General features: G+C 48.5%; 1 protein-coding gene across 4 annotated transcripts in view; it reads left to right on the top strand.

Annotated features, from left to right (window-relative positions):
- The window catches only part of Trerf1 (transcriptional regulating factor 1), a 43,002-nt gene that overhangs the window by 24,073 nt on the left and 6,897 nt on the right, over positions 1–12,032 (top strand). For all 4 annotated transcript variants that reach the window (XM_051152851.1, XM_051152850.1, XM_051152849.1 and 1 more), the window contains 3 exons: positions 369–457; positions 2,542–2,655; positions 11,125–11,328. In XM_051152851.1, coding sequence (XP_051008808.1) covers positions 369–457; positions 2,542–2,655; positions 11,125–11,328 — 407 coding nt within the window. The remainder of the gene's footprint in view (positions 1–368; positions 458–2,541; positions 2,656–11,124; positions 11,329–12,032) is intronic.

The raw sequence follows: 12,032 nt of genomic DNA, 5'->3' as shown, positions 1-12,032 counted from the left end.
GTACAGCGTCCTTTTCTAGACGGTTGGATCTTGACTTAGACCAAATGAATGTGCAGAACACTATGATCTGCTCTTTTATTTTTATTTTTCTTGTCTTGGGACAGGATCTCATGTTGCACAGGTTCACTTTAAATTCACTACATAGCTCAGGCTGGGGTTGAACTCCTGAGTCTCCTATGACTGGGTACGGAGATAATTGTTGCTAGGCAGGCCCTCAGCCACTGAGCTGTACTCCGACCCCCAACCCTGGGAGGATCTATGGAGCTGTCTATCTGTCTGTCTGTCTCATCTATCTAGCTATCTATTTATCTGTGCAGGGGAAGGGGAGAGAGAGAGCTGTCCCTAACTAAAGTTCTGTTTTGTTCCAGGTTCTGACAAGTGGACATCTCTAGAAAGAAAGCTGTTTAATAAAGCATTGGCCACTTACAGCAAAGACTTTATTTTTGTACAGAAGATGGTAAGCCAATTTTTCCAGTGCTCATTTGAAAGGAACTGTGAGGTTCAGGGCATTGTGAGAGTGAGATATTTTTGTTAACTCCTTTTTTTTTTTTAAATGGTTTTTCGAGACAGGGTTTCTCTGTGTAGCCTTGGCTGTCCTGAACTCCCTTTGTAGATCAGGCTGGACTTGAACTCACAGCAATCCACCTGCCTCTGCCTCCTGAGGGCTGGGATTAAACGGGTGCACCACCACGCCCAGCTTTGTTTACTGTTTTTATAACATCCCCTCAAAAGGCTTGTCTTCCACCATCGACGGGAGTCACAGCAGTCTTTACGGGGCAGCGCGGTGCCAGTGTTGGTGTGACTGGAGGTGATGAGGGAAAGAAAACATAGTTTGGACTCAGCTGTATTGAAGTTTCTTCACACACGCAGCCAGGAAGGGTTATGCAGTTTCAAAACCCAAACCTGACACTTCTGGCCCCACACATGTGGAGTTTTACTTACTTACGGGGAGTTGAGGCCAGAGGACAACTTATAGGACTGGGTTCTCTCCTGCCATCATGTCAGCCTCAAGGATCAAACTCAAGTTTGGCAGCACACATCCACTGAGCCAACCCGTGTATCCCAGGCTGGCCCTCTACTCAGTATGGAACCAAGGATGATTTCTGGCCCTCCCCCCTGTAACCTCCTTGGTGCTAGAATTACAGGCATGCGCCATCACACCTGGCCTGAAGCATCTTGGGTAAGAGATACCTTTGCCTCTCTGGGGCATCACAGGTCAGAGCTGGTTCTCTGCATTGGGGACGCTCTTTCGCCTACAATGCTTAGCCTGTTGCTGAGGACTTCTTCATACATTGTTTTGGGTTGGGTTGGAGGCAGGATCTCACGTGAAACTGGCTGTGTGGCTGAGTCTGATCCCCTGCCCCACGTACCAAGTGCTGAGGTCACAGGTGTGCACCACACCAACATTATAAATAAGTTTTGAGAGTCACCAGGACAAAGAGCTGAGCGCTCCAGCACTTTACACGCGACAGCATCTGTTTTGCAGCTTTTAAATAAGTAAATAAGATCTCTGCAGACTGGTCTGCAGATGTCCAAGCTGGGCAGAGGTTGTCACGCCACCAAATAGTGTTGATGGTGTGCTTGCTGCATCGTGAGGAAAAGTGGCAGAGAGAAGAGTACACATCTGTGCTTGTTGATACCCTGCATAAAGAAGTTCTGGAATGAGACCTAAGATAAATGAACAGTAGGGGGCGTGTTAGACGGCTCAACGGGTAAGGAAGCTTGCTGCCAACCCCAACTATCTAAATTCAGTCCCCAGGCCCCACATGGTCAAAGGAGAGAACTTATTCCCACAAGTTGTCCCCTGACCTCCACACATGTGTACAGGCATACATGAGTAAATGTTACAATGGTACATTGTTTGTTTTTGTTTTTCTAATGTATGCAGTACTCTGCCTGCATGTACACCTGCAGGCCAGAAGAGGGCATCAGATCACATTATAGATGGCTGTAAGCCACCATGTGGTTGCTGGGACTTGAACTCAGGACTCTCTGGAAGAGCAGTCAGTGCTCTTAGCCTCTGAGCCATCTCTCCAGCCCCCACCCACTCCCCTGCCTTTTTTCTTTCTTTTTTTTATTTTTTTTTATTTTTATTTTTTTAGTTTTCAAGACAGGGTTTCTCTGTGTAGCTTTGCCTGTCCTGGAACTCACTCTGTAGACTCACAGAGATCAACCTGCCTCTGCCTCCCAAGTGCTGGGATTACAGGCGCATGCCACCACTGCCTGGCTACAGTACTTTCTTTGTTCTGTTTTTTTTTTTTTGTTTAAAGAAATGATTAGGAGAACCTACTTGTATTATGGCTGTCCAAGATAAAAGCAGGCACGGAAAGAGTAACTCCTACTGGTTTGGTTTTGTCTTGTTTGTTTGCTGAGAAAGAGTCTCCCCAGGTAGCCCTTGCTGCCCTGGAGCTGCCTTGTAGACCAGCTTTGCCTTGAACCCTCAGAGATGGGCGTGCCTCTCTGCCGGTTACAGAATTCAGTGTTCCAAAACTTGCCTGCCGCCCGGTGCTGGAGCTAACCACGCGTGCACTTTCTTGGCAGGTGAAGTCCAAGACGGTGGCTCAGTGCGTGGAGTACTACTACACTTGGAAGAAGATAGTGCGCTTAGGGCGGAAACACCGGACACGCCTGGCGGAAGTCATCGATGACTGCATGGTGAGCGAAGATTCTCTGTTGGTTCCTCTGCGGCTGCCCTCACTCCACTCCTGAGCCAGCGAGTGCTCCTAGGGAAGGTGACAGTTCCCTGCACACTTAAGAAACGTAGGACTTGAGTCCCTGTTGCCAGCAGAAGGAAGGCATTTCCCGGTTCAGGTGTAAGCCTTCCCTTAGTAAAGATGTAATTGCTTTGGGTTTCTAGGAAGGCAGGAGCCGAGTGAAGCAAAAGTGGTCTCAGCCCTTCTAACAGTCTCTCCTGAGCCTTCCATGTCACAGGTGTCACTGGCCTGAGAACGTAGCAGCGTGTGGGGGTCTCTGTGACCACCGTGGCCAGCAGAGTAACAATCCATGGGAGGCGAAAAGCTAGCGCAGTTCAACACAGCTCAGTAGCCGATGGTGGTTTAAATTTTGAGGGTCTGACCAAAGTATCCCCCCCACCCCCGCACCCTACACCTGAGACACGGTTTCTCTGTGTAGCCCTGGATGTCCTAGACTCACACTGTAGACCAGGCCAGCCTTGAGCCCACAGTCTGTGCCTGTCTCCTGAGTGCTGGGATTAAAAATGTGAACCACTGCACCCAGCCAAAGTATATTTTTAGTGATATTTAAGCACAGCACAAGGGCTGGAGAGGTGGCTCAGAGGTTAAGAGCACTGAATGCTTTTCCAGAGGGTCCTGAGTTCAATTCCCAGCAACCACATGGTGGCTCACAATCATCTATAATGTGATCTGATGCCCTCTTCTGGCCTGCAGGTGTACATGCAGGCAGAGCACTGTACCCATAATAATGAGCACTGCACAATTTGGTGAAATTTTTCCCGTTGATAATTAACTCAATCCCATGTGCACAACAAAGCTGTAGACAAGACTGTATAGAAACTCCTCATAAAATACATGTAACGTCTTCCATAAAGATGCGGTCGATAGATCAACCATATGTGACACCTTCCGTCATGAGGACCTCCATGCATCCTGCTATCACCAGAAAGATGAAGGAGTTCTGGGGTTGTGTAGCATCCTCCCTAAAGCATGAGCAAGAGGCACTTTGACCCGTAGGTAGAACTGGGAAGGCTTAGTCACCAAAGAACTGCTGAGTGAGTACGGATAGTTCCAGTCCTTGCATCACCATCCACTGTTGGCACTGATCTTCCTTATTAGCGGACAGCCCAAAGTTATCTCCATATTCTAAACCTAAGACCTAAGACGGAAGCTGAGGATGTGGCGCAGCTGGTAGAGAGCCTGACCCGGCATACACAAGGCCCCGGGTTTGAATCCAGTACTGCATAAAACTGAGTGTGGTAGCATTCACTTGTCATCCCAGCTCTTGGAAACTGGTGACAAGGAAGATCATCAGTAGGTCCAGGTCAATTTTGGTTACATAATTCATGGCTAGCTTGGGCTACGTGAAACCTATTACAAATAAATAAGTAAGTTAGATTAAATTTAATTTCAAAGTCAAGCCCTGGGGCAACAGAGATGGCTCAGTGTTTAGAGTGCATCCTGCTCTTCCAGAGGTCCTGAGTTGCTCTCCAACACCCAAATAGGGTGGCTCACACCTGCCACTCCAGCTCCAGAGGATCAGTGCCCTCGCCCAGACTCCTGCAACACCTACTTTCACACGTGCACATATTCACACTCAGGCACACATGTATACACAGTAAAGTCAATGTTTTCCAGCCAAGCCTGGTGGTGCACACCTTTAATCCCAACACTCAGGAGGCAGAAGCTGGCAAATTTATGAGTTCGAGGACAGCCTCGTCTACAGAGCGAGTTCCAGGACAGCCAGGGCTACACAGAGAAACTCTGTCTCAAAAACAAACAAAATAAGTAAATAAAGTGAGTAAGTAAATCTTTAAAAACTGAAAATGTAAAAGGAAGAAAGGGGGTGTACAATAGGGCCTACTGTGGTTCTGTCAACTGAAAGCAATTAATTGCCACAACATAAATAGCAATATATGAGCTGGAAAGGCTGTTCAGTGGCTAAGAGCACTGGCTGCTCTTGCAGAGGGCCTGGGTTTGCTTCTCACCCCAACCCACCCTGTGGCAGCTCGTAGCTGTCTGTATCTCCAGTCCCAGTTGATTTAGCGCCCTCTTGTGGCCTCAAGCATCAGGCACAAATATGGTGCACATACATACAGGCAAAACACTCATGCACATGACATAATTTTTTTAGCAGGTTTTTTAAAGCAAGCATTTATTGGGGGTGAGGAAACACACACAGGTAGCAGACATATGGAGAAAGATCTTTTGCAAGGATCTTTGCCGAGGAGGAACTTGGAGGCTGCAGGGGAATCCCTGATTTTTTTTTCCTTAATGTTTAAACAGCAGTATGTGTGGACATCAACAGTCAAGATGCTAAATGGTGTCTGCCTTCTCTGCTCCCACCACTCACAGGATGTACTCTAGTTGGGATGATGTCACACATACAGTGGAAATGACCGAGAATTCCAAGAGAATCTGAAAACAATATGGGATGAGAACCAGAAAATTTTAGATAAAACAAAAGGATTCTCAGTTTCACAGGCTGTGGCCCAGACGGGGTCCCAGGCCTCGCCCAGGGTCACCGAGCCATGCTGTCCATATGAGTAGAACAGACAGTAAGCAAGAGGTCACAGGAAGTGCTGCCCTTAGACCTGGGACCTCACCCCCTGGTGAACTGTAAAGTGGGACAGATGATTTCAGTGCTTGGGAAAGTCCCTTTTGTTTCTGGAATGTTCTGGACCATGTCAGTGCTGTGTTTGGGGAAATGACAAAATCAGATATCAGGGACTAGGGAGATGGCTAAGGGGTTGAAGTGCATGCCCTGAGAGCATGAGGGCCAGCATTTGGATCCCAGAGCCCATGTAAATGTCATGTGAACACAGCTGTATAGCCAGGATCTTAGTGGTCAGAAGGCTCAGAGATATGGGATCCTGGAGCAAGCTGCCTGGCCAAAGTAGCCACATCGTTGAGTTCTGGGATCCATTGAGAGACCTGGCTCAGTGAATAAAGTGAAGTGTGATAGAGAATGACTCCTCACAGCAACTCCAGGCCTCCGCACGCACGCACGCACGCACGCACGCACGCATGCACACGCACGCACGCACACGCACGCACATGAGGGGAAAGCCAGGCGATGTCGTCTGCTACGAGAGTCACGTCTTCGGTTCTGGTGCAAATGGGGCCTAGGGACAGAGCCCAGGGGAATACTATAATGACACTAGGTAAATATTTGTCCAATGAAGGAACATTTTTTTCTGAGACAGGGGTTCCTGGTTCCTAGCAGCATCCCTCTGTGAACTCTGGGGGGAGATGGGATGAGCAGACAGATGCTATACAGAGGAATGTTCTTAGAGAGGCATTGCCGTACAAGGTAGAAGCGCCATCTTGGCCAGCGTACGTTACTGGAGGAAAGGCCAGGCCAGGGTGCAGTCTCAGATGAGGACAAAAAGCGGAGAAAGTGCCACGCCCGCTGCTTCCTTGACCACGAGCCAGCGTTAGGGTGGGTTCATAGCATCCACACCCTTGTCCCTTGTAATGTTCAGGGAAGGCAAAAAGGCTTATATGCAAAGATGACTCAGGCCCATTAAAACCCGAGTCAAAGCTCCAGCTTCCTCTTGGGTCCTGTGAGTACAATCTGAGCACTGATTGCCAAGTAGAAATGGAAACCTGGGAGGGCAGGGAAAGGTGCCGAGGGCCCGCCTCAGTCTTTTATTAAAGGGCAGATGAGGGGCCAGCAAGATGGCTCAGCAGGTAAAAGTGCTTGCTGCCAAGCCTGCTGATCTGAGTTCAGTCACTGGGGCCACAAAATGGAAGGCGAGAACGCACTCCTAAAAGCTGTCCTCTGACCTCAACATGTGGGTCTTGGCACACGAGTGCACAAATGCACATGCACAAATACACACATGCAGATGCACAAATGCACACTGCAGATGGCCAGGTGGCCAGGGCTGGGCACTGCATTCCCACTTGCTTAGCAGGCTAGTGTGAGACTCTGAGTGAGCCATCGCTGGCCCTTCCTCTCTTAGAAGAAGGAAGGAGGAAAGTGTACCACGCCGTTCCCCCCTCCCCCGCCCTTGGTTTTTGAGTCTGGGTTTCCCTGGGGTCCAGAGCTTACTAGTGAGGCTCAGCTGGCTGTCCTGTGATCCCCAGGGATCTGCCTGTCTCCACCCTCACAGCTCTGGGATTTGAGGCATGTGCCGCCATACCGAGCTTTTATAGCAGACTTGAACTCGGGAGGACCATATCCCCGGGTCCTCAGTTCAATTTCTTTGTCAGCTATATGAGCTTAGGAAAATGACTTATCTGGCTGATTTTCTGAATTTAAGAATGACATCTGTACAGAGTTCTGGGAGAATTAGAAGCCTTGGTGAGGGGAGGGTTGCCCAATGGACACCACACATTTAATGCCTTTCCTCATTGCTGTCAAGGGCAACCCTGACCCTTGGGTGTGTGTCTTCTGTAGATTATTCTGTGTTCCATTTTTGCCATTTCACACAGCATGGGTATAAAACCACTGCCCTCTGCAAGGAGATCTTGGTGTGGACATTAAGGCTCAGGCATCATGTTAAATATAGTTCCTTGGGCTGGAGAGATGGCTCAGTGGCTAGGAGCACTCCCTGCTGTCTCTCAGAGGAGCTGTTTGATTCCCAGTACCCACATAGGGCTGCTCACACTTGCCTGTAACTCCAGCTACGGGATCTAACACTCTCTTCTGGCTTCTGCAGGCATGGCACGGAGGTGGTGTAAACTCACACAAATCCATATATAATTGCGTGTGTGCACACGCACGCGTGCGTGCTTGTGTGTATGTGTGTGTATGGGTCTCTTTCTCTGTCCCCTGTGTTTGCCCATTTGCCTTCTGAAGTTGTTCTAAATGCTTTGGTCTGCAGGGCATCGTAAAATGGCCAACATGTAGGTGCAGAAAGCTACATGTTGGGGTTTGACTCCCCCTATCTTTGTATCTCTGAGTCACTTTGTCTTGATGACAAATGTGTTATGAACTTGTACAGATGGAAATAAAAACCCATCTGCATTCCTGAGATGTGCCTAAGCGCTGTGCAGCAGAATTCAATCTGTAAGTGTGTGGCTACGTGAAATACGTCTTCAGAGTTCTTAAGCCAATAGATGAGAAAAGTGTAATTACAGTAAGTACCGTGGAACAAATGCCATTGTTGTAAAAAGCCTTATTGTGAAGCATGCCTTATAAATGCCAAACCGGAAGCCATGTCTGCCTAATAGCCAAGAGTACCAAGTCCCAGTCCTTTTTAAGAGGGTGTCCACAGTTCTGCCTGAGACTCTGGATTTGAAAAGTGATGGGTGACAGGCAGAAAGCCACCTGTGTAAAACCAACCTGTGTGTTCTATACTAACAAAGGGGCCTCTTTTTAGCAACTACTCTACAACAGGTGTTGAGCCTGTGCAGCTCGCATTGACCATGTAGTCATTACCAATTGCTCTTAATTAACTGGCTGGAAACTGGCCACTTCTTACCTTGCTGACACCACCCCTAGGCTGTGTGTCCACACAGTGTTACCTGTGAACAGCACTGAAACAGGGAAAGTGTTAACTGCCTCGTGTTGGCTGGTATTGTCTTTGTGGTTCTCCCACAACCTACCCCTAAATCAGACCTGGAGAGAGGCCACTACAGGGTGGAAGTGTATACTTGTAATCCCAGAGCTCAGCAGGTAGAGACACAGGAGTGCCATGAGTCACGGTCCAGCTTGGAATAACGTAGTGAGTTTTAGGCCAATCTGGATTACGGAATAAAACTTCGTCCTAAAGGGGAGGGGAGCAGGAGAAGCTGGAGAGATGGCTCAGTAGTTAAGAGCACTTGCTGCTCTTCCAGAGGACCTGGGTTTGATTCCCAGCACCCACATTGTACGACAGCTCACAACAGCCTGTAACTCCAGCTCCAGAGGATCTGATGCCTCTGGCTTCTGAGGGCACTCCCTCATACCTATCCACATGCAAAGACATCTCCATAGTTTAAAAATGAAAACAAAAAGCCAGGTGTGGTATCATACAGCTTTAATTCCAGCACTTGGGAGGCTGAGGCAGGTGGATCTCTGTGATTTCGAGGCCAGATTCGTCTACAGAGTGAGTTCTAGGCCAGCCAGGGTTATGTAGTTATATGACTTTGTCTTAAAAAAAAAAACACTAGAGAGAGGAAACCTGTGGTTTCTGGATTCAGGTTCCCCTATTATCAGAAATCTTTACTCTTCTTGGAAATTTCTACTTCTGGATTCTAAGAATCAGAGGCTTGCAGAAAACTACACGGCCTAGCGAACAAGCAAACTGGAGTTTGTCTGCTATAAGCAGTGTGTGTGTGGGAAGGGCCTGGCAGAGGCAAATGGCCTGTCAGGGGATGACAGCTTTATGTACCTTCTATCTCCTAATTTGTAAAACAGGGTGACTGTTTACTGGCTGCTCAGTGGTGCAATAAGTGTGCAAGCCTCTTGTGAATGGTTTTTTAATGCTGTATTAGAGAATTCCTGTTTCCTGGTCCTCAGCCATTTCTGGGCATGCAGGAGCCAGCCACCCTCACTCTACCCCAGGAAGACAGAGCACAGTCAAGGAGTTGAGAGTTTCTTATGATGTGTGTCTGTGACCCATCACCTAAGACATTGAGGCAAGAGGATTGTGACTTCAGAGCCAGTCTGGGCTACACAGTGAGACCTTGTCTGGGAAGCAGAAAGAGAAAGCAAGCACGCAAGTGGGGGCATGGTGGCGGGATGCCCTTCCAAACCCAGCACTTGAGAGATGAGACAGGGAGGATCCGGCATCAAGGCCAGCCTTGGCTGCAAAGCAAGTTCAAGGCCAGTCTGAGTTATACGAGACCCTTTATAAAGAAGAAAAACAAAAAGATTGGTGAGATGGCTCATCAGTTAAGAACACTCATGCTCTTGGAGAAGACCCAGGGTTGGTACCCAGAACCCACATAAAACAGCTCATAACTGTAACGCCAGCTCCAGGGAGTCACATGCTCTCTGGCCTCCTTGGGCACTGGCATGCGCATGGTGCACAGAAACTCACGCAGGCTCAAACACATACTCACAAATAAAATAAATACATCTCTATTTGAAAGTCAAATTAATCCCTGAATTGTTTCCCAGCCCACCCACACCACCCTGTTCAGTAACTTGCTATTTCAAGTCTTATTTTATGTGTGTGAGTGTGTTGCCTGCATGTATGTATGTGTGCCATAGTCATGCCTTGTGCCCATGGGGTTCAGAAGAAAGCATCAGATCCCTTGGAACTGGAATGGTTGTGAGCCACCATGTGGGTGCTGGGAACTGAACCTGGGTCCTCTGCAAGAACAGCAGGCACAGCCAGACATGGTGGCACACACTTTTAATCCTAGCGCTTGGGAGGCAGAGGCAGGCGGATCTCTGTGAGTTCGAGGCCAGCCTGGTCTACAAAGCGAGTCCAGGACAGCCAAGGCTACACAGAGAAACCCTGTCTAGACTCCACTACCACCTAAAGATTTTTTGTTGTTGATTTTTGAGACAGGGTTTCTCTGTGTTACCTTGGCTATCCTGGGCTCACTTTGTTGAGCAGGAGCCACTGCACCTGGCTTAAAGGTTTTTTTCAAATATTTATTTTATTATTTCATGTGTATGTGTTGTGGGCCTGAATGTGTATTATGTGTGTGCACCACATTCATGCAGCTGCCTAGAGAAGCGACAAGAAGACACCATATACCCTCAAACTAGAGTCACAGCCACCAAAGAGGATGCTGAGAATTGAACACTGGTCATCTGAAGAACAGTATGCACTCTTACCTGCTGAGCCAGCTCTCCAGCCTTTATTTTATTCTTTATTTCTGTGTATGTGAGCCTTTATAAGTGTATGCCACATGTGTGCAGTGCCCAGGGAAGCCAGAAGAGGGCATCAGATCCCCTACTGTCAACTGTGACCTGCTAGACATGGGTGCTGGGAACTGGACTTGGGTGTCTGAAAGAGCATCAAGTGCTCCTCACAGGCAAGCAAGCCATTGCTCTAGTCCCTCTACCTTCTTCTTTGAGGCAGGGTCTCTCAGTGAGACTGTAGCTTAACTTCTTGGCTAGACTATCTGGCAGCAACCTATAGGGGTCCTGTTGTTTCCACCTCTAGGCACTGCACACACCTAGCTTTTATCTGGGGACTGTGGACTGACACTCGGGTCCTCATGCTTGTACACCAATCGCTTTACTCACTGTGCTAACACACACACGCGCGCGCACACACACGCACACACAGGGATCTTCACACCCATCCCCTCTGCCTTAGCATATTTCTATAAGGGATCATGGGAGAACCCAAAGTGCAGTAGGAAAAGTTCTTGACCCCAAGATCCTAAGTATCCAGAGACCAGTCCCTCGGACTCTGTCACCTACCATAGGACAAAAATGACACAGCCCCAATGTCCCATGACCTCATGGCTTGTGATTTCTGCCCACCATTAAAAGCACCTTTTGGGGATATCACGCTCTTGCTTTTATTAACAACAGACGAGTGAAGAGGAAGAAGAGGCCGAGGAAGAAGAAGAGGACCCAGAAGAAGATAGGAAATCCATAAAAGAAGAGGAGAGTGAAGTGCCCAAGTCACCAGAGCCACCGCCTGCCCCTGCCCTGGCTCCCACGGAGGGGCCGCCCATGCAGGCTGTTGGCCAATCATCAGGCTCCTTCATCTGTGAAATGCCCAACTGTGGGGCTGTAAGTATCTGTGTTGTCCCCAGAGTCTGGGAGACAATGAGGGTCATGCAGCTGTGCCTAGTTCTAAGCACAATGGATGTCTGGCAGAGGTCACACCATACAGCAATCACTTTCTTACTCACTTGGCCAAGGCAGAGTGACTGTGTGTATTCTCTGCCAAGCATAATGCTGCATGTGGAGAACTTAGAAAAGGCCCTTAAAGCCAAGTGTGGTGACACAGGCTTGTTGTCCCAGCACTCGGGAGGCTGTAGCAGGGGAATTGGGATGTTGAGAGCCAGTCTGAGGTATATAGTAAGACTTGATCACCAGGCAACAAGCCCCACCACCACCACCACTGCCACCATGGTCTTCAGGAAATGTGTGATTGACAGCTCTGCATGAGAGCAGGTCTCCAGGAAGTCCACTTGTCTACTGGTACTGTTCCCCAGTACCCTGCAGGCCCCTCAGACTGTGTGTCACCAAAGACAGGCCACATTGACCTTTGTCAACATGCATTTAAAGTCACTAGAGGAGCCCACCAGGGTTCCCCTTTTTTAACACAGTGATTTGTCTGAACTGCCTCCAGATTTGTCTCTCTGGAGGGCTAAACTTCCAGAGTCTATAAAGTGTTCTAAATCTAATCTAGGTGTCACATTGGTGCCATCTGAGAAAGTTGTTTCAAAGCAATTAAAGTTTGTCTTTGCAGTCTGGTGCCTCCCAGCACT

The sequence above is a fragment of the Acomys russatus genome, chromosome 11 (genome assembly GCF_903995435.1).
Source record: "Acomys russatus chromosome 11, mAcoRus1.1, whole genome shotgun sequence".
Lineage (NCBI taxonomy): Eukaryota > Metazoa > Chordata > Mammalia > Rodentia > Muridae > Acomys > Acomys russatus.
The sequence above is the reverse complement of the archived record's forward strand: the minus strand, read 5'-3'. Positions and strand labels throughout refer to the sequence as shown.